The sequence below is a fragment of the Coptis chinensis genome, chromosome 8, assembly GCF_015680905.1.
Source record: "Coptis chinensis isolate HL-2020 chromosome 8, ASM1568090v1, whole genome shotgun sequence".
NCBI classification, from domain to species: domain Eukaryota; kingdom Viridiplantae; phylum Streptophyta; class Magnoliopsida; order Ranunculales; family Ranunculaceae; genus Coptis; species Coptis chinensis.
In genome coordinates, this window is record NC_141463.1 from 5,760,269 (window position 1) to 5,782,832 (window position 22,564).

Genomic DNA, 22,564 nt, shown 5'->3' on the forward strand with positions numbered 1-22,564 from the left:
TGAAGGCGTTAGCTAGGCCAGTTTCATTGTAAGGCTGTTAAATTCGATGGGTCAATTCAGCTGCAACGCACATTTAAGAGTCAACTACTCGAGCATATTATGTAAGAGCATATATTATGTAAGGGGATGAAAAGGTTCTACTTAGACTCTATTCATACTTTGCTATGGATTATTGAAATTATTCTAACAAATATAGAAACCACCATATTTAACCGCAGAGTTGTTTTAGAGAGACTCGATGTTGTTTTTAAGTCACTAGTTGTAGTTCCTGGTTCAAGACTCTGACAGATATTTTATTTTGCTGTCGTTGAAATATAGGAAGTTGGCAGAACCAGGAAAGAAAAAAACTGTACAGAAGAAAAAATATATATAGAAGTGATTATCTACAAATGCAATTGAAAGTAATCGATAGCACTATCAAAACAGGGAAACACACACCTATTAGCAAACTATCCTTGGTTCAATAACGTTTTAGAGTCTTTGCCTAATTTGGTTCTATCATCAAGTTTCCGCTTATGGCTGTCAAAATCTTGCCATGTAAATTTTATCTAGGACAAAAGATGTGTAAACTGTTCGCTGGTTCCGCCACTTGAAGTCCACCAAAAAGATGGAAGTCCAGTGAAATTAGGTTTAGAACTGTGAAAGATTTACGATATTTGCGTCTTTTGACAGGGATTTTGGAGGTAGAGATACCTACCAACTACCTAGCAACATCCCTATTATAGTTAATTGCATAACTACACAAGCACAGCCACATGCCTAATGTCTTTAATTCTTGCTAGAAAAGCAAGAGCCAAACTGCTCAAGGAGCAAATGTTTTCTTCCTATTTTTAGGGCTGGCCTGGCGTTGGTTCACAGTCGCACAGTCGCACTCTTAGGATGCGCACTGACTTTGGAATGATGAATATGCAGCGGGTGTAGCATCCCAGCATTTGACCCAAGCGCCACCATTGGATCCGGCTGACATGGTCAATGCACTTTTCGTAGCATTCCCAAAAATTACTGGTCGGTGCAAGTGCATTAGATGCTAATGAAACTAAAACCATAGAGAGCAATAATGCTGGAATGCTGGAATAATTTTAAAACCAGCCATTCTTTGCTGCTTAATGCCTTAGCTTTCTGTTTTTTCTAGGGAAGAGGATGGTTTTCCTGTTAATTCCAAAAGAGAAACTGAACTCCTCATAAGTATATACTTCCGCAATACAGTTAATATTAGAATATGTTCTATATGTAAAGTCCCACATTTTTATAAGTGTGGACATCCATATCTAGTAGTTTCTATTATCATGTTTTGGGTTATTTCACACTCAAAATAGGTTAGTATAAATATGTAACTCTGGGTAGAACAATTACTGAATCACTCTAATCTTAATTAATCTCTCTCTCAATCCATCAATCTTTATTCTTTTCCATTGTTTTATTCTTGGTTTCTCTCAATATATTAATGTCACAATTCTCCTAATATCACCACTAACATGGAATTTAACAGATAATAACATATAAAAAGTAACTAATGTGAATGTGATAATGTAATGTACACAAGCAAACGCTGAGGCGTACAAGGCCGGCAAATATACCACCATCGACCAAGGGATTAGTTGGCAATCCTTCATCTAGTCCTCACCAGGATCCAGATTATGTCATGTGGACCGAAGAATATATATTAGGACGAAAAAACAACTTTACACTTAAACTAATGGAGAGCTAGTTCTATACACACTTAAGCTATGTAATATGGATGTAAGAAGCACAATAGAGTGGTTGTCTGCTATTTTGTATAATAGAGTTTAGTAATATAGGTTTGTGTCCTAACCTATAAACATTTTTTTTTTAAAAAAAAAAAAAAAAAAATGGAGAGCTAGTTACTCATTAAGAGTAATAAAAAAAAGCTTGGTGTCAATCATAATGTGGAATGGTACCCAGTTAAAATGGGTTTTTTTTTTTTTTTGCATGTTTTAAATGAGAACAGTATACCCCGTCAAAATGGATTTTTCTTTTTTTCTTTTTTGCGTGTTTTCAATGAGATCAGTAACTCAAACTCAATGCTGCATGAGCAGGTTCAATCCCCAAACCTTCGGAATCAACACAACGAAGCAGTTTTTGTGGCACGCATTCCACTCCACAAATTCCTGGCCAGCTTGGGTAGGTGATCCCAATTCAGCAGCCTTCACGGTTGGCATGTCATTCTAGCAATCTTCATAATCAAACCTATTTGGCTATTTCCTCATAACTTAAATATGCACGAGAAAAAATAAAAATTGTACATGGTCTATGAAATATTTTTGCTGACGGAATAACTGAAAAATTATAATTGGGCATAGAATTGAAACTAAAAAGATGATTTCTTCTAACAATTCCTCCTAGCACAAAAGTATAGAAAGGCAACATATATCAATAAAATTAAAAAAGAAACTGTGGCCACATTCATTTCTATTGTAGATATTCATAAAAATAAAACTTTTTAAAAAATAACATACAGAAAAGTAACTGGAAACCGCAGCAAGAAAACTTCTCTGGATTGTGCTCATTGAGTACTGTGCTCATCGAGCCAAGATATGATATCACCAAGAACTCTAAATATCATCTCATCAGTTTCACCTTCAAGAAGAGAATGGTAAGCATCTTTATAAAGAAGGAGCTTCTTGTCTGAGCTGCTCGCCTTCTCATACAAAGCCTTACTGACTGATGGATCAGTTATACAATCAGCCTCTCCATGCAGTATCAACAATGGCAGAGAAACCTGTACCATATTACTTGTTAACTTTAACACATAGCAAAGATCAGCAGTGATATTTAAAAAAAAAAAAAAACAGAGTTTACTAGCAAGAAGACTAAGATCCAATCTATCAATCAAAAAAGAAGAAAACAAAAAATCCAATCTATCCTGTAATATATAGACTGTAGAGAAGGAAGCAGGAATACTCATACTTCTTCCAATCGATCTTCTATTTCTTGAGTAGTGTTTAGTAACTCTACAGCAGTCCGCAGACGTGGATTATCATGGTAAGCAATCACATTATAGGCAGCCTGCACTTGTCAGTAAACAAAAGAATTGGTCAAATATGCAAGGACCATCGATAGAAAAACCAAGAAGACTGCCAAAATTTCATGCAACAAAAAATGCAAAGTTCATATATATTCATCATTGCTGTGATGTATGTTTCCTCTATGTAATTGGAGTAACAAGTAGATTAGCACCACCAAGATGGTAAAACCATCAACAAAATCCAGCCACATTTGCACCAGCCAGGAGAGAAACCAAAATTATAAGTCCCGTGAAACAGTTTCTGCTAAAACCAAGATATATGGAATAGTATAGAACAGGAGACCTACCAGCTTCCTCTTTCTCAAGTCTCTGAATGCCTTCTCTGCCAAGTTATTTTGCGGAACTAACTTTGCCTTGGGAACAAACTTGGCAATACCAAGCAGAAGCTGAGTCACTAACCAAGGTGGAACCATATCATCTGCAATCTATAAGGAAAGCTTTCAGTTGATTAGAGTCACATATCACTAACTATAAGCCCTCATTACGAATTCAGGTTCAGGATAATACTTTGCACATGGGTGCAAGAAGAATAGCACCATCCCAAGCATTTGGTTGTTTCAAGTGGACTTTTAAAGCAACTGCTCCACCCATAGACTGACCAAACAAAAAGCTAGGGAGGCTCTTGTATTCCTGGGATTCTGTCATCCAGCAGAATCAACATATAAGCTCGTAAAGTAGTTCAGCATCTAATATCACATCTCCTAGCTAGAACAGCATTGAAACTTATGTATGGCACAGACACCTCAAGAAAAGTGAAAATGCTAAAAATAAAAATATATTCAGTTTTCACTTTTACTGTAAAACAGCACACTGGAATATTGGATGGGAGGTCTTTTGAAGTATTATACTGCATTTTTAACATCTTCTCTCAAAAGAGTAAACAAAGATCATCCAGACATTTGTTTGAGCACCATCTCCGCATACCAAATAAATATTCACAGGAAGTTTTAGATGATAGTGGACCATCTCATTTTTATCACACTTTTAACCCTGAGTTACCCCCGAATTGTTTCATATCAAGTAGAGCATCAGAAAAATTCCAGAATGCACAAAGCCTGTAAACCCCCTCCCCACATGTGGGCGGTTGCCGGTTCAAACATTGCAAGCAGCACCTACAAGTTTTCACTCAGGCGGATCCAGGGGGGGCGGGGGTGGGCTGCAGCACACCCAACTTTTCCGTCGGAAAAAAAAAAACTAGTTATAATAGTGTATAATTCACCCCAAAAAATATATTTGTAGTGTATGTTAGTTATAGCAGCCCCCCTTGAGTGGCAATCCTGGATCTGCCCCTGTTTTCACTCGTGTACTTATTGAGCCCTTTGGGTTGGTGGTCATGGCCTTTGAGCCTGGTATACTAGAGCCAGCAATGGGTCCACTACCATTCGGGACTGACAATGCCTAACCCCTAAGGAGTTTTGGATACAGTTTTGTAGAACATTAATATAAGATGATTACTTACCATATTTCTATCTCGTTTTTCAATATAGTTTTCTTCTTCATTAAGATAAAATCATTATGCGATACTACGAATATACTGATTGACACATAAATACGAGCCATTTACAAGAAAGTACAAAACAATCAAATCAAAAAACTGATAACAACATCCACAGTAAAAGAGGTGCTATTATACCTTTGACTTTAGAGAAATGCTCAATAACATCATCTACAATCATGTCAAATTTGCGAATATAACCATGAAGACCATCTGAAAGACCAAATCCAGGGTAGTCCATCGCAAAAACTCCATATCCACAAGATGCTAACTTCTTAGCAATTCCTGTGAACATTGAAAATGGAGGATAACTTCCTAGATACTCCAAATATAATTAACAAGCAATATGAACTTTTTTTGACAACTAATGTTGACAGCTACATGCCTTCAAAGAAAAATGTGCAAGTGTCTCCATAACCATGACAAAAACAGACCACTGCTTTTATTGAAGATGTCTTTGGAAGCCAACATTTTGAGAAAATTTCCAATCCTCTAGAGTTCTTCTCAAATGACTGTATAAAAGCATCTAAAATCAGTATCTTGGTTTAAAAATTTGATATAATATTGTCAGATATTTCGTAATGGCAAGTTACTGCATCATTTTAAGTATTGAAGTACCATCAATGGCCCGAATGTGTTTGCAAAAACCCTTGTTGTGCTTCCTTATTATATTTAGCATTCAAAAGCCTAATGCTTGGTATTACTAAGTACTAACAACATGGAGACATGTTCCACCTAGTGAAAAAGAACCTTCCTTCAAGAATAAACGGAAACTACAATGAAAAAGATACATGTATATATATGTACCTCCTCCATTTTCAACCCATCATAAGACATCTGCAAAACAACCAAAAAAAGAGAATTTTATTTGCATACTGAATTACTGATAATGAACAAAAGCAAATAATTCAAACTAGAAAAGAATATATCACCTTAAACAAGCAATGGTCAATACCAAGCTGAACATCTTTAAAAGCAACACGAACACAACGCCTCGCTGGCGCATAATCCATATTTTTATTTGCATCTAAAATCCTCTGTAATTCATTTGTAATACCTTCAATTCTTATTCCTTTACCCATTTTTCAATCCAGAATAAAGACAAGTGGTCTGTAACTTATATAAGAAGAAGCACAATGAGGATGACGTGTGTGATGATGTAAGCAATGGGATGAGAAGAAGTTTTCTACGTGAGAATATAAATTGAGATTCTAGACGTATGCTAAGAAGAAAGAAGAAAGAAGAAATAGGAAGAAGACGGAAACTGAGTGAATAATTAATATGTGCGGAGGACATTTGTACTCTTTGTTATTAACTTATTATTGCTATCTCACCTCACGTGCGCTCTTTTGACAGGTTGACTTTGTTACTTAGATTTTGTAACTCGGAGTTATTATACAGTACAACGCGGGGTTTTTTTTTTTACAAAATAATAGTCCAGCTGTCGTAGCAACGTGGTTTGAGTTTATGACTTTGTGGTTTGTGCAAGATACCCACGTATTAGATTGTCACTATATTTTTGGACCCTGGACCGTTTTTATATAATTTCTTTCATTTTATTATTATGTATAAAAAATCTGACTTCAACCAAAACATTTTGGGCCATATTGAAACTTATACAGTAAATTTTTTTCATTTTATTATTATATATAAAAAATCTGACTTCCAAATTATATTGAAACTTATACAATAAATTAATTGATTAAAGTTCCTGGTGCCAATAATTTGTTAGGGCTATTAAACAAAGCTACAAACATAGAGTAGTGAACAAAATCCATTAAAAAGTAAAAATTTGCATTGTTGGTCATTAGTGTTGGGAAGACTAGCACGAAGGAGCCCTACTGGCATTTCTTTATAGCATTTGCTACTTCTAACCCCAATTACTGTAACATTTGGACCCACTAAAGAAAACAATTAATTATACCTCTTTGCTTCTACTTATACTTATAAATGACATATCAAAATGAGATTTTCATATATGAGAAACCACAATTGGTTTTAATCTAAAGGTTCAATCTAAGTTTGTTTTTCCTTTATTCCAAAAAACTACAAAAGAGAACTAACCTTAGAATATTCATTTTTTAGTATTTAACTTCAGAATACTTATATCATCAAATAAAATTAAGCACAAAACAAAATTTTGTTGAAATCTTACATGTAGCTAGTAGAGCTTATGCATCAAAATCGATTAAACAAATATATGGAAAGAAAACCTGATAAAGAAAGCAATTAATTAGTCCAAATTTTGTGGTGTCTTTTAATTTCTTTGTTTTTTAATTCTTAGCCCATTAGTATACTTAACACGTGTTGTCACTTTAACCACTTGCATCTCTAATTTCCACACGTGTATTCTCGCTTTGATTTTTTAAGATAGCAAATGGGTTAACCTATCTCTTGAGTATCTATCTTCAGTTGACTTTAGCAAAGAAGTAAATTCAGTAGCTTTTAAAATTGCTTTTATTTTAAAAGTGTTGATTTTATCTTTGGAGTTTTTAATATTTAGTCCTACTGTTAATCATAATATTTTCGTTTGGTCCTAAAAAAATGGATGTTCATTAGAAAACGGTCAACTCGCAGTCAACACTAAGTCAACTCAGTCAAGCATCAATTTTAATAAACGAATAACTGTAGACCAATACAATTTGCTATTATAATTAGGACTAAAAGCTAAATCATTTTGCGGTTCCAGCAGGGCAGCTATAGGGCACGCAGGTTATCTAGGTAGCCGCCAGGGGCCCCCACGTTTTAGTACAACAAAAAGTCCCCCAACAACTGTCTAGAAATAAGGTTTATTAGGGTTTAGGCTGGCTTGGTCCGTTTGGGATTCTTGAGGTCCAAAGTCTACTTTTCCACCACTTAACACATAATGTCTTTATTAGTCTACTTAACATGTGGTGTCTCTTTCACCACTTGTTTCTCTAATTTCTACAGGTGTAGTCAATCAGTCATATTTTTAACTTATCTCTTGAGTATCTATTTCAGTTGACTTAAGCAAGAAGTGAAGTCAGTCGCTCTTAAAGGTAGCTTCTATTTTTCCCATTTTGTTATCTTTAAACACTCCTCCAAGTCTTCTAGTAAGCTTCTTCAGGTACTCTATATTCTCTAATTATTATAGTGGTTCTTTAATTTAGGATGGGGAGAGGAACTCAGTCACATTATGAGTAATTGGCTATTAGAGGAAGTGACCCAACAGAAATAGACTACATATCAAAATATTATATATGCAGTCATGGAATATTACACTATACAATTTAATTTTTGAATTATTATGTACCAAAAAGTTTTAACTATAGAATATTGTAATGATTCAAATTTTTGTGCATGTCTGAGAATTATTGCATCGTTATCGAAAGCTCTAGGGAGTAGAGATTCAATAGGTAGGTGGAGATGCAACTCTCCTTTTAGCTACAACCTCTGAATCCAATGCAACTATAAATCCACTGTGTTTTATGTGTTGTGGTACCGTGTTAGATTGTAGCAACTCCATGGGTGATGTTCTTAATTTCTTCTTTATAACCTAGATAACTCTCTAAAAGTCTGAACCTATACTCCTTGCTAAGACATATTCTCATCCGTCCTATATTCCAAATAGTTCTATTGGATCCTTGAGCACTAACTGATGATACACACCAAAGAAGTTAGCATCTTATCCAAAAACCTCTCACTCACACTTCAAAACAAAGGTATATATGAAGTGTTTTTTTTGGGGGTCATCCAATTCCAATTCAATCCCGATAAATAGAGTTATGAAATTCCTGAAAAAACATATCATTCAATTCAAATTAAGCATGACGTTAGCACAACGCCTTAAGGTTCAATGACATACACGTGATAAAACACTTGTTTTAGACATCAAAAGATCATGACTACCATAATTATAAGCTTGTTAGCTAGTTGTGACCCACGTGATAGAGTTTAAGGTCATGGGTTGATGAAAAATACACATGATCATAATGATTACATTAGTTAAAATTACAAATAATTAATGATTCAACTACATATAACTTTGAAGTAAACCAATACTCTACAATTCTATAATGAAAACATCAACCTACATATATATAACTCTAAAGTAAACCAATACTCTACAATTCTATAATGAAAACACTGAGTACATCAAAGCATAGTAATTCGTGTCACCTTCTTGATTAAACCCAAGCATAGATATCATTGATGTCCCTTCTTAATCCCTCAGGCAAATATTTGATTAGCTCTATTTCATCTTCTCCACTTTTGTCATTCAAAATGATGTACTTTATGTGTCAGGCACTCAGGCGTGATGACAGTTCTTTTTGTTTCATCTATCATAGTGGTCTAGTTAACATTAGAGAAGAGTCTTTCTATCTCAAAGCACTCTAAACACCCTGTTTAACAATGTGGAAACCCACAACAAAATCACACACCTTAAACTTTGTCCTATAAATTGAAAATATAATAAACAGGTGATCTAACATCTTTTATGATCGTCGTCCAAGACTTTTCCATTAGAGCCTTCTTTTCTAATTTCATATACGAACTCTTTTTCGGTGGTGCTTCAATATATTCGAGTTCGTTCTACTATACAACAAACAAAAATATTACTAATTGATTCTACTATATTACTCACATGTAGAGATTATAGAAGTTTTAGAATAAGTGAAATAGATGAGGGAGTTGTACTTTTAATAGGAAACAACCAATAGCCTTCCGGTCTCAAAATTGCACTTGCACTCAAATTGAAATTTAAGTGATCCACGTGACAAAACCAAGTATTGGGAAATTGCCACATAGGAAAGAAATTGTCCACCTCAGCTGCTTTAATATAGGGAGGTGATCTACTATCTATATACTAAAGTAGCATATTAGATTTTGAGTTCGATCAATGAGATGAATAAAAAGAAACAATCCATATATATATATATATAATTTATTTTTTTGAATTATTATGTATAAAAAAAATTTAACTCCAAAATATTTTAATGATTCAAGTTTTGATCAAAACGAAGAGGTTTTCTCACTCAGAGAGAGAGGATTCATCGACCAACACTTCCTTTCAAACCATTCAAGTAGGGATTAAGATAGCTTAGTCTTCATTTTTTAAAATTTTCTTGAACATCATGCCCGACCACTCTTTCCTGACAACAACTCCAATGATCTATGCTTCTCAAGTGGCGTAGTATCAATATTCCTTTCAAACTATTTGGTTTCCATTGCTGCACACGCTTATATACAATGAAACTTGCTAGCATTTCTTTTATCATATCCCTTTTATAATCAAATTGCAATATATATTCACAATTAAAATAAACATAATAAGGAATGAAATGAATGTGTGAAAGAAAAATGTAAGAAGAAATATCATGTTGGAAAAAATCAAAATAACAGTAAGATTGCTTGAAGATTTTGCAACTTAAGTGCGTCGACAATGGTATTATTTACATTAGTTCTCAAACACATGTTGATTTCAAACAAACTTGAGAAAATATTAAAACACGATGATTTGTGTCTCACAGAGTCTCACCATGTTTGACATGATGCACTCAAATTTATTGTTGTACTTAGGGGGCATTTGGATAGAAAGCCACAAAGCCAGAAAGAAAAATGCTTAAACTTCATGCCAATAACGAAGAGAACGGAAGAGCAGGAGGTTGAATTGCCCTTTAAATTAGGTTGGGTAGAGTTTTAGAAACTCAAAACTCTTGCTTTCTGGATAGACTTTGGTTCCTGCTTCCTATCTTGGGCTTATCCAACAGCCAAAGCAAATCAGACGTCAACCCATCAGCTCCCGATCTTCTCTATCTACGCAAATAGAGTTTCCAATTGTAATGGCTTTTTCCTTTCTAGCTTTATAGCTTTTTTGCCAAACGCCCCCTTAGTGTTTGTCTCCACCATAACCACGAATTGCACTTTCAAATAGAAATGAAAGTTTGCAATATTTCTTTATCTCCACAACAATACAATGAAACCTATAAATTCATAACACCAAGTCACGCGTGTCAAAATACAAAAGCTAGAGCGACCAAGTTATGAATGTGAAAATTTAATAGTAAAACAACACTCTAAGTTTGACTTTTTCTGTAACTATCTATCTATAAGATGAGTAGATCTCTATATACTATCATCAAGAAATCAAGTTATATATATAAGAATAGACATGTTATATAGCATCGTCCATATATTGGTCTTCATCTATTACCACCATTTACATGAATCAAGATCGGTGTGCACATTCATATATGCTCATTCCACTAAGACTAAGACAGCCTAACCATTTACATATTAAATTTCAAGTAACATATAGTAGCAAGCCAGTAACAATGTAGTAATTTGAAAATATGTATATGACATATCGAAAGAAGCAGGAATGCATACAGTTGAACCATCTCAAGCTAGCAATGCAAAGATCGATTTTTTACAAAAACATTATAAGTAATGGATTGAGTACTTGTGGAGAAAAAAAATAGTCATGAAGAAGAAGGCAAATAAAGGCATAACATTATAGAAGACATGAAAAACATGAATACCTGATGAAGAATAGCGAAGGTTTAGTTGCATTGCTTGCTAAAAAAATCAAACCATGAATAAATATTCACCTTACTAAACTTTTGAGAATTTAAATTTTCCTAAGAGAGTTTGAACAGACAGAGACTTTATTGATGCTTAGTTGCACACAGATATTGAGTCCCATCTCTACTGCTTTGAGTTCCTAGTACAATATTGAACTCTTTGACCCTCCTCCTGTGTAGGTAAAAAAATACATTTCCCTCGTGATTTATTAACATGTTGACTGTGCACAAAGTGTCCTTTAGCAAAAAATCTCAAGTTCAACTGTAGATTGAAAAGTTAAGATCATATTACTTGAAACATATATAAGCAGTTAACTACAAAGGGAAAATTTACTTCCTCCGATCAGTAGATCCACAAAAAGGAATACATACGGAATCATAAAAAGAAATATGAAAAAGCTATATATATATATAATAATTTTAATTGGTATCAAAGACATATAGTTCTCCAATCTCATTGACCTACATGCAAATTAATATTTAAACAAATTCACATTTTCTATATCTTACTTAAAAAAAAATCCTCGCCCGAAGGCCTAAAAGGCCTCAAGTATATATAAAGTCCGACTTTTTTTTTTTGTTTGAACTTTGCAGATAACCAAATTTTTGGTATAAAAATGAGCTGTTGGAAAGTTATAGATCCATAAGAATGGAGCCATAACAAAAATAGCACTTGTCGAATGTTGCACTACAACACTTCAACTGAAAGGTGCACGTAGTTTTGTGTAATGAGTTGCATTGTAATAGTAGTTACTGTAGTTCATAAAGAAAAACAAACATACTAAACGCCAACATAGTATAAAAAGAAATATCTAAAGGCAGCCCTATATATCACTCCCTAACAATGCACAACTTCTAAATAGTGCATTGTAATGAGACGGAATACCAAATATAGAGCTGTGCTCAACATATATTTTACTCCTAAAAGTAATGGATGATTAATAATCCATATGAAACACTTTTCAATTAAACATCTTTGATCTCCTACGACCATACAAACTGATAAAAATACATAAATAATAAGACAAAATATCGATCTAGAATGTATAGAGACGTACCCTCAATCTTCACATTCACTTCTATCTCCTATCAAACTCCAAATCAAGATATCACTCCAATCTACACCAAACAATTCGTATAAAAATCAAAACTTTCAATAATCTCAATTTCTTGTACAATGAAAACTAAGATTTTTGTTTAATGAAGATAACCCAAGAGAATTGATGAGTTTCTTGTTTTGAGAGAGAGTTTTCGGGGGATTGGTGTTTTTCTTCCTCTTTTTCTCTTGCTTCACGAAGAGGGGTTTCTCTTGTTTATTTGAAGTTTGACGAAGGATATTTTTATTTTTTGGTTGTATTTCTCACGCGAACAATACAAATTAAAGTGTGTATTTAAATTTTTATTCTAAACACATTTGAAAAGACTAAAAGTTTTTTTATATATAAAAATTACTATATACACCAATAATAAGGTTAATTAATAAATGCATGAAAGACTCACACAATACTAAAATTAACTTCTTGATATCGATTTTCATACCAACATTGGAAACAAAATTTAATGGTAGAGGAAGTCGTACTTGCAAGTGTAGTTTCCATGTTGGCATCCAGCCTCCTTTAACAACAGACAATGTCAAAGAGCGTAATAGCTGCAAGACAAATATCAACCTGAGCTTAGTTAAGAAAAAGTTGAGCTCAATGACGTGAGTATGGTGATGGATTTTTAAATTGTTAGACATTGAAGAAATGGATTTTAACTAAAAGCATTGGATAGAATATGAAAAGATTGTGTGCAAGATGTCATAGTTTGACGATATATAACTAATCATCTATTAACCCATGATAATTTAAAAACCCCGACACTAAAACTATCACCATAAACGCAAATAAGATCCTACATAATAACCTAGCGTGTCGTTGATTAATCTGCATGAAGATTTTAATGATCACATTATATCACACTCTACTTGTTTAAAAGGAACTTTGTGGTAATTAACAAATAAATTGTATAGTCGTGCACCCTTTAAGTTTGAGAGTTAGACAAATTTGGTAAGTGGTGGTGGTAATCGTACCAATGTACAACCTCAGAGAAGAGTTGGTGAAGTGGTGCCAGTAGATGAAGATCACCCGTCTAGTATCTTAAATGTTGACATTAAATGTAGGGCCATAGCCAAATAAGAGAAGAACAATGGAACAGTATTCAAGGATATAGATTTAACAATCATTAATCCAAAATTTAGAATCCCTCAAGACCCTAAAATGAGTGATATAAGTTAACAATACAATATCCTAACAACCATTTTCTAAAATCCATCAAAATAAACAGTGTTGCCGAGATATTTTTTCTCAAACACCGAGCAATGTGAAGATGGGAAGCTAGAAATCCCCAAATACACCCGAATGTAATAAAAACATGAATTCAGAAGTGTACTTTCATATAAAGAAAACCTATACAAACTAAAATGGCGATTTTCATATAAAGAAAACCCGTACAAAGACCTAAAAAAATAAAAATTAAATGAATGGCATAAAGACATACCTTCAAACTCTTGCAGAACTGTCGATATGGCCCATAATCACCACTAATACCACGACCTACACAGCCAGTGTGAATTTGATCATCTACCACACTTACAATAAATGAAACAAAGAGCTCCCATTTGTTCATAATATAATAATCTATTGTAGATTGGAAAAACAGTCAATGTGGAAAAATAGACCTTCATCTCAATCAATTCCAAGGCCAATCAATTAAGAAAGATCGTGTAGCACTGTATCATCAGATTTAGTGACATATTACTGCCCCTTTAACACTTTGGTATAGTTTAGCAATATCATCCCATTTATGGTTTTTGGAGGTGGACTCTGTAATCTTTATGACTGGTATAGTATATCCTAAAACAGGCATATTAAGCAATCTTATTTCATTTTCGATAAAATTGATTATCTTAAACTTAAACATTATACCAAGATTATTATTGTGTTTCAGGAGATACTTCTTCTACATCCTCATCTAACAATTACAGCCATTGCTTACACTGGGGGAGTAATTAAGACACCGTAAGTGGATTATCTACTGAATATATGTTGTTTGAACTTGTTTAATTTAGAATTGCCAATGTCAAAATCCTGTTTTCTTATGATTTTCCAATTGTCTTTCTTTTTCATAATTGAAGCAAATTGTATCTATTGATATGGGTAAAGTTCTAATGCTCAATCGATATCCAATAACGATGATGTATGCAATAGTAGTCAGGGTATCAATTACTGAGAAATCTCACTTCTTGAAGCCTTGGAGATGATAGAAGAGGATGTGAATAAGTATAAAGGACCAAAAACATTATCAGAATTCAGACATTTGACAATAATCACAATATCCTTCAACTAATTGATGCTAAAGGTAGAGACAACTAAAGAAACTAATTAATGCTAGAAAGAGACAACTAAAGGAAGACTAACCAAAAAGAAATAATGCATATATATTATACATCCTACCTCTTATTGGAAGCAAGTGAGAACTGTTTGTAGGCTGCTCTAAACTACCTAGTCACTTAGCTCTCTTTTCATCGTCTTTCTCCACACGTATGGAAGCTACCTTCTTCTCCATAGCATCTACTTCCATTCTCATCTTCTTAGTTTCAACGTCCATTGCTTTTGTTACTGTACTCTTTACCTTCTTGGCTAACATTTGTAACACCATGAGTTGCCAGGTATAGTTAGGACGTACAATGAAGTTATAACTTAAAATGAGTAGGTTGAATGATAATATTGTCTTTAAGGCCTTGGTCTTTTTTGTGCTTGAATTTTCTCAAAGCAATCACCTCTTTTTGCATCATGTCATACAACAATCAGGCACCTGACTACCTTATCCTCACTTCGAAGACCTTATAAAATCAATCGTCTTTGTGGCATTTAATCAGTAGGCGTCAACATCAACTCAATAATGTCATATAAGAGGACATAACATAACAAATAACTTGTTCATAAGAAGGTTTCTTCGAAGCTAAGAACTCACCTATCAGTGACTCTTAATGAGCTATTGTTAAATCCTTTGCATTTAGTATTAGCTCCAAAACTGATTTTTGTAATGCTCCTAAACCCAAGAAACATTCGATCAAAATAAAATGTTTAGAGCAGTGAGCGAAGTGTTTTGGTTATTGGTAATCCTTCTTCTTCAGATAGATTTGATAAATATGATGTTGCCGTCATGGTTGAGGTTTTGTTTCTTCTTTGGGTTTTTAATTATCTATTTACCCCCGGCATACAATTCAAATTTTGTTAATCAGCGAAAGACTCCTGCATAGGTTGTTTTCTTTGACTAAATATCAGAAACTTCTCAAAATTTCCAAACCGGGCAATATTGATTTACAAAAAAGAATGAAAAACAAATTTAACAACCTGATTTCAATTATACTTGATTTTGTAGAGATAAAAAAATTACAATGAAGTTCTACTTTTCTGAAAGTTGTTCAAATCTCACTTAGGGCGACAATAAATTCATAGATAATAGTTTACTATGTGGTTATTAAAATTGATATAAGTGGCAATTAATACCCTTTCTTATTTTTCAAAAAATTTGACCCTAGCTAGTACCATTAAGAGTTTTAGTAATATTAAACATAAGACAAAAAAAAAATGAAAATGATCGATACTTGGAATGAATAGGAGAAAGAAGCAATAATCGTGAGTTGAGTTTTTTGTTTTTGTTTCTCAATTTTCTTATTGACTACGAAAAAAGAGAAACGATATAGTTATGTATGCAATAAGTGAAAAAAATACCTATACAATAGTGGATGACACTGATCCTTCACATTTGAATATATAACTCTGCCAAGGCGCATCTTTAACTGGAAACAAAAAAAATTAAACCTTAAATCAAATGAACCTTCTTTAATTAAGCACAAAAATGGTTCCTCCAAATAAGAGCCCACAATAAAATCAATGGCCTATTCAAATATATAGAAATCAAGATGACAACCAACACCTGTTTCCATGTATGATCGAGTAGCACTTTTAAATCTAATATATCAGTATCATTATTTGCAGAAGAGGTATCATTTATCAAAGAGTCTAGGACAACAAATGATATACTAACATGTGTGAGTGATAATTGCCCTATTACATAGATATGCACCACACAATATTCCCCTGAATTTGAGAACACTAATAGATGGATATGCACCACAATATCTTTTCCCACATAACATAATGCCTAAAAGGGAAAACAACAAATAATTGTTGAACACATGCCTAAAAGAAGAAATAAGCATAGTAGTGTTACACTTTTAGTTTCAACTTAGCATAGTGACGATTGAGATGAAACCAAATAACCTTATTACAAAGTAAAACCAATCCGTCGAAAAGGATTACATAGTTCTTGTATGACCCTTCAAAAATTATTGATCAACAATGATAATTACTTACTAACACTAAGCTACTCAACTTGATCAGGTTTAGATTGAAAGATCTTACTATCCATTGCAAAGGAATTCCCTTACCCAGGCAGAAAGCTAAATAATTTTTAATCTAATTAAGCTTTACAAATGAAAGATAAGAAGAACAATAAAGAGAATAAAATAAGTGACCGTTGAAGAAATCAACATATAATTCCAAGTGATTATACTACACATGATTTTGGTTACACATGATTTAGGTAAGCTCCAATCATAAAAATTGTAAATAGTGAAACATAAAAACACAAAACAAATAAGAGTTTCACTTGGATCTGACATACATTCTCAACAGCTATTAAAATGGGTGTCATCCAATGACAACACGATTGCATGTAAAACCTAATATCAAAAAGAAGGAATCAATTGTACAAAAAAAAAAAAAAAACTTAGTCTTGATCTGTCATACATTTTCCATTTAAAGTGGCTTTTACTAAGTTACCAACTTTTGATTTTTTGCCTATACCCGAGTCATTGAAATTAATCAAGGTACACAAATACCCTTGCGCAAACCAAAATTACATGTGCTAGAAGCCATTAGTGGTTCTGGCATTGGATATTCAATTTTGAAACTGAAAAATAATACAAAGTTTTTTCCATCACCCGAGTTAAGCTTAAATAAGCATAACAATACCAACTACCAATAAAACTAATAGTGATGTTGTTTTTCCTTTTATTTTTGCTCTTCTTGCACCAACATAAATAATCAAACAAACAACTGAGTCTTTAGCATCAATCACTTGGACTGACCAGTAAATTTCTCTACCATTCACATACTTATTTTCATCATGTTGAAAATAGCTCAATTCAACAAATTCAAAAAATAAGAACCCCCATATATCAAAAGATAAATAAAATTATTAAAACAAAACATATAAGAAGACAATGAACATTTCATATAAAAAAGCTTATCAACCATGAAGAGATAAGAAGACATCTTACTTGATAGAATAGGATGACATGATAGGTTGATAGGCATGAATACCTGGTGATGAAGAAGAGGTTGAGCTTCCCAAAAAAATCAGACCAAGAAAACCCACCTCTTGAATGAATTGATTATTGTATAATAATTCCTTTTTCTACAAAAACCAAAATAAAAAATCACTGAAACAACACAAAAAATGAAAATCATGATGATATATCATCAATTACAGTCATCATATCATTACAAAATCTCGAATCAAGGCTGTCAATAGTCCAAACTATTTTCGAATACAATGAGATTTCACACCTGGTGAATCTTTCCACTTAGTTTTTAAAGTTGTGATCAAGAGAGAAGATAGTTGTTGTTAGATGAAACTCAGAACTGAAGTAAATCAAGTGAAGGAGATTAAAAAAAAAACATACCCGTAAATATTCGACATAAGTGAGAGATTGGCTTGAGATCGAATGGAGACCGAGGGATTGAAAAGAATGGCTTCGTTTTTTTTTTGTTGGCAAATGGAGGCTTCGTGGGTTTTGGTTGTATAGCATGAGAAAGAAAACTCTTTTTTCAGAAAGAAGAAATATGGGTTTAGTGTGTTTTTTTTTTTTTTTTGCCCGTAAGATTTGGTAGGTTTAAGTACTAAGGCTTCATTTCTAAATGAAATCTATTTCTAAAAGAATTCAATGTACAAATGAATGATTTGCATAAATACTCGGTCAAATTCTATAAAGAAGCAATTGATGGTATAATTATAAAAAAAAAAAAAAAAAAAAATCCACAAAGACTATTATTGCAATATATGAGCATTTGAAATATATATTAGAATATCAAACAAATCAAATGGCCAAAATTTATCAGTTTGACAAAATTCCAAGCAACTTTATTTCAATTCCATGTTCAACCCAGTAGAACGGAAATAAAATTACTTAACGAAGTAAAATATGTATGAAATTATAAATTGAAACATATCTACGCAATTAAGGTGGGTAAGCAAATTCAAAATCACGCTGTGACGATGGTTATATTACCTACATACAGTGTGTATCTAAAATGAGATATTCCAAGTTCCATTTGATAAGTGCTCATGCACAATGGAAAGCCAAAAAATTGAGCAAATATAACAATGAAAGAGGAAGAAATTGAGAGAAGAAGGAAGAGTAGAACCCTTGAGAAGTGAGTCAACATTTTTTAAGCAATCCACTAATGAATCAAGTAGGAGCCCATCATAGAAAGAGCAGCTAATGCTTCAATTCTAAAACAAGCAATCAGTTCATCAGTTAAAATTGACATATTGGATATGGCTGCAAGTGACTTCAGTGAATCCACTACCTATACACACAATTATTTAAAGCAACATACTGTTGTTCTCTTTTCGAATCCTTAATACACAATGTCCCCCTAATAACAACACTTGAACGCATTATCCAACATATTTGCATCTTGGGAATAATATAATCAGCGACCAAACATTGACACGCTCTATATAGAATAAAATGTAGGCAAATAACAAAAGTAAGAACCAAAAAGAGGGCTCAAAGTGAATGAAACAAATTGTTTGAATACAAAATTTATCTATTTCACTTAGACATAACATACCTTAGATTCGGCTCTAGCATTATGAGTTTATAACCGACAATTTCGCAAAATCGAAATTGTTCCTGTGGTCAAGGAGCTAGCTAAACTGCAAAGTCATAAGATAAAACTTGATTAGGCCAAACACTAACGCACTCCATAAAATGAAATAGGTAGATGGTAAAAAGAGTTAAAGGAATAATTGATAAAAAGATTAATTAGTGAAAGAAACTTATCATAATGGAACCTAATAAAACAAAACAAAACAAAACAAAACATCGGGATTCAATTGATTAGAACTAAAATGAAAAAGAAAAACACCAAAACTTGTCTATTAAAAATAAGTTGTAGTTGGTTTGTCTTATGGTACTATGGTATGAATAAAAATGTATGCTATAGTGTCCCCTAAATACCATAAGCTGCAGCAGCATCTATTGAAAAGAGCTTCCTCATCTTAATTATCTAACAGGAATATTAGGATGAACGTATAGTTGAAGATTTGACCTGTCATATCATCCTGTTCACGTAATCATGTCATCTCATTGCCTTTTCCAATTGAATCCATCTAGGAAAGAAGAACTTGTTACAAAAGAGCCAATGAAAACCATTCACGAAGGATGACAAATATGAAAGAAGTGAAAATCAAAGTATATTGATTGCGCAAAAACAAAATCTATTGCAATTAGTCCAAGATTCAATTTTTTTGCATTATTAAATTTATTGCATTCAGCAGTGTAAAGGAGAAACGAAGGGTAAAGGAGTGCAAACCACATCAATGGCTAATTAAGCACATTTTTCAAACATAAGAACAAATCTCGGAAGGGAAAGGGAGTTTAGTGTAAGCATTAATTATTATAATTACTATAATGAAGTATACAATACCATTATCAAGTACGCATAACATATAAATGGATCATTAATCTAATATATTATCCTCAGTGGACTTTGCGCAAGCCCAATATGATTCTTAAAATCCAAAAATTGACGTGTTCAAATGTTCCAAATAGGCATTTTCATGAGGTAATATTCAAATGGCAATAATTATTATTTGTCTCTCTGGAGGAATTATCAATGGTTGTGGGCCTCTAGAAGGTACACAAAAAGTGGGCATATATTTACCATTAGAGTATGCATTGTAATAATGAAGAAATGAATACTAACATCTTATACTATACAGTATAGTGCTGAAATGAAGCAACATTATCCCAACTCAAAAGCATGGATCATTACCTCAAGCCCTCAAGTAAAACATGATGTAATGATGTGTGTGTCCATACCTCGACATCAAAAGGTGAGATGCCTTAAAATACTAATTGTATCCAGTCAAAGACAGAGCGGATGTTTTAAACTATATGATATTTTGAAGCAAACAAAGCCCAAATCTTAGAGGTAGACCTATCCATAATGCTCTTTAGCAAAACACATAAGCTGATGAATACAAATTTTGCATGATAGTGTATGCTAAACATCAATTTCTAACATAATTATTTACATAATTTAAATGTCGTTTGGCATATGCGCGCCCACCAATCAGCTTGGGCAAAAATGAATTTTACAACGATTATCCTTGTTAGAATGTAACCCTCTTGATTTGATGTTATCAAATCAATGAAAGTTGTCAAACATGAAAAATCTATTAAAACTTGGCATAATCACAGTAAGTAGTGCTAATGGGAAAAAAATCAAAGAAAAATACTATACAAATATTAAAGCTAAAAATGATCTCAATGATGATAAAATTCTACAATGATCAGTACATACCTGCTAATTAGAAGTTCTAGATTGGAATGACCATGATACAGTAACCATTCCTGTTTATCAAAGCAAGGGAAAAAAAATCATATTGCAAAATTATGTTGATATCAACTGCAAATATACCAACCTTAAATAATTACTCTACTTTGGAAGATGCATGTCCACGCTAGAAAAGAAGTCTGCGAAGAATTTTTGCTGTCGGTTCATCAAACTATAACTGACAAACCAAAGAATATCCTCTATCAAATCTACTTTTGTTCACCAAATCATGTCGTCCCCTTGCCATGTCCAATTGACATCATCTAAAAAAGAAGAACCTGTCACAAAAGAGCCACCAATGAAAAACTATGCATGAAGGATGAAAAACACGAAAATCGAATATCAAAGTAATTAAATTGCGCACTAACATATGGTTATACAATTAGTCCAAGATTAAAGAGATGATGAATCTGTAAAACCTTAAAGATTGAACATAGTAAATTACTTCATACACATAAATATTCTTACAAATCCCTTTTACTATATATATTGCACAATCAAAATGCTGATTTAGTCAAACAGAGTGAACATAATACCAAAAAAAACTAAGAAAAAAATCAACGTCAAACTGAAACACTTAAAAGAAGAGAGAGGCACGTCGCAAAGAGAGGTGAGAACCACAAAGATATAGAGAAGTGATAAGAAACCAACCTGAGAAATGCGAGAGAAACGATTGAATCATTTTTTTTTTATGAGCAAAGAACTTCCTTTTAGTTATTCAGGTTTTCTAGAAGAAGCCAGCGTTCAAGGGATAGAAATAAAGGTTTTGGGTTTTAGAAGAGAGGCCGATTTTTCATCGCAAATTTAGGTAACTATGTAATGTTGAACAGAGAAGTATTAATCTTTCATTAGCAATAGAGTACGTATTCTAGAATTTCTTAACCTCGAGTCCCTCCTTCTGCCTTCTGCCCAACAACAAATTCTTTACTTATTTTACCTTGGCACAATTTCAAAAGTTTAGGCACCTCATTTTGGTACTTGATCACAAATCTCTTCAAGAACTCGCGTTCGACAACTGTATATGCTCGACCAAGGCTATTCTTGCTTATCAACTCCTTTGACAGCAGCGGTTTAAGAACTAAGGTTTTGGGAATGATTCACTTTTCCATGCTTAGTAGTATAAAATAGTTGCGTACTTGGGAATCTCTGCGCGGGTCATATTGAGGTTATTCGTGAAGAAATCCAGTGCTAAATTGATATTTTTCACTGAAATGGCCATATATAACAAAGGGTTGCTTCTTGAAAATGGAAATAACCTCATTTTCTAACCAGCCAAAAATCTTATAAGCCTCCAATTTTGCGTCCCATGTAGACTTCTTCATCCCCCGAAGCACCATGTACTCCAATAACAAACACTTTACTTGAAGGACAAAAACCCATCTTCTTTAGTTCTAATACAGTTTCCCTGAGCTTATCAAGTCCAAGAGATAGAGTTCGAGGATTAAACGTCATCAATTTAGAGATATTGCATTTGGGCATACCATGATCTAACAGGATTTCTATGTTTGGTCCCATATGGCTTTCTATATTATAGAGCCAATTTAACCGATTAAGAATGGCGGCGACACCATCATCTGTGTGGACAACGCTTCTAAGGAAATTGATGGAAAGCATAATATGCTTTTCTAAGCTTCTCGTTAAGTAAGCCACATTTTAACAAAATAATTTACCAAGATTGTGTCAAGAAATGCTAATACTATTGTAATATTCAAGCTTGGGTTTTAATGTTTTCTCGGTT

The 22,564-nt window shown here is 33.1% G+C and overlaps 1 protein-coding gene and 2 long non-coding RNA genes across 3 annotated transcripts; all 3 read right to left on the reverse strand.

The window, feature by feature from the left end:
* Positions 1-2,376: 2,376 nt before the first annotated feature.
* LOC147479540 (alpha/beta-Hydrolases superfamily protein) lies at positions 2,377-5,831 on the reverse strand. The gene is made up of 8 exons (XM_086577403.1): positions 5,474-5,831; positions 5,349-5,378; positions 4,927-5,053; positions 4,680-4,826; positions 3,554-3,684; positions 3,334-3,471; positions 2,929-3,027; positions 2,377-2,740 (listed from the first exon to the last, which is right to left on the reverse strand). The coding sequence occupies exons 1-8, from the start codon at positions 5,621-5,623 to the stop codon at positions 2,525-2,527; spliced, it is 1,038 nt and encodes a 345-aa protein (XP_086433529.1). The 5' UTR covers positions 5,624-5,831; the 3' UTR covers positions 2,377-2,524.
* A 4,071-nt stretch (positions 5,832-9,902) lies between these two features.
* On the reverse strand, positions 9,903-14,694 carry LOC147479541 (uncharacterized). The gene is made up of 5 exons (XR_015206369.1): positions 14,581-14,694; positions 13,625-13,680; positions 12,666-12,734; positions 12,145-12,205; positions 9,903-10,486 (listed from the first exon to the last, which is right to left on the reverse strand). It is a non-coding gene; the product is annotated as an uncharacterized LOC147479541 (long non-coding RNA).
* Positions 14,695-17,524: 2,830 nt separating this feature from the next.
* Positions 17,525-20,843, reverse strand: LOC147479542 (uncharacterized). Its single transcript, XR_015204892.1, has 4 exons — positions 20,794-20,843; positions 19,537-19,597; positions 19,057-19,141; positions 17,525-17,614 (listed from the first exon to the last, which is right to left on the reverse strand). It is a non-coding gene; the product is annotated as an uncharacterized LOC147479542 (long non-coding RNA).
* Positions 20,844-22,564: the final 1,721 nt, after the last annotated feature.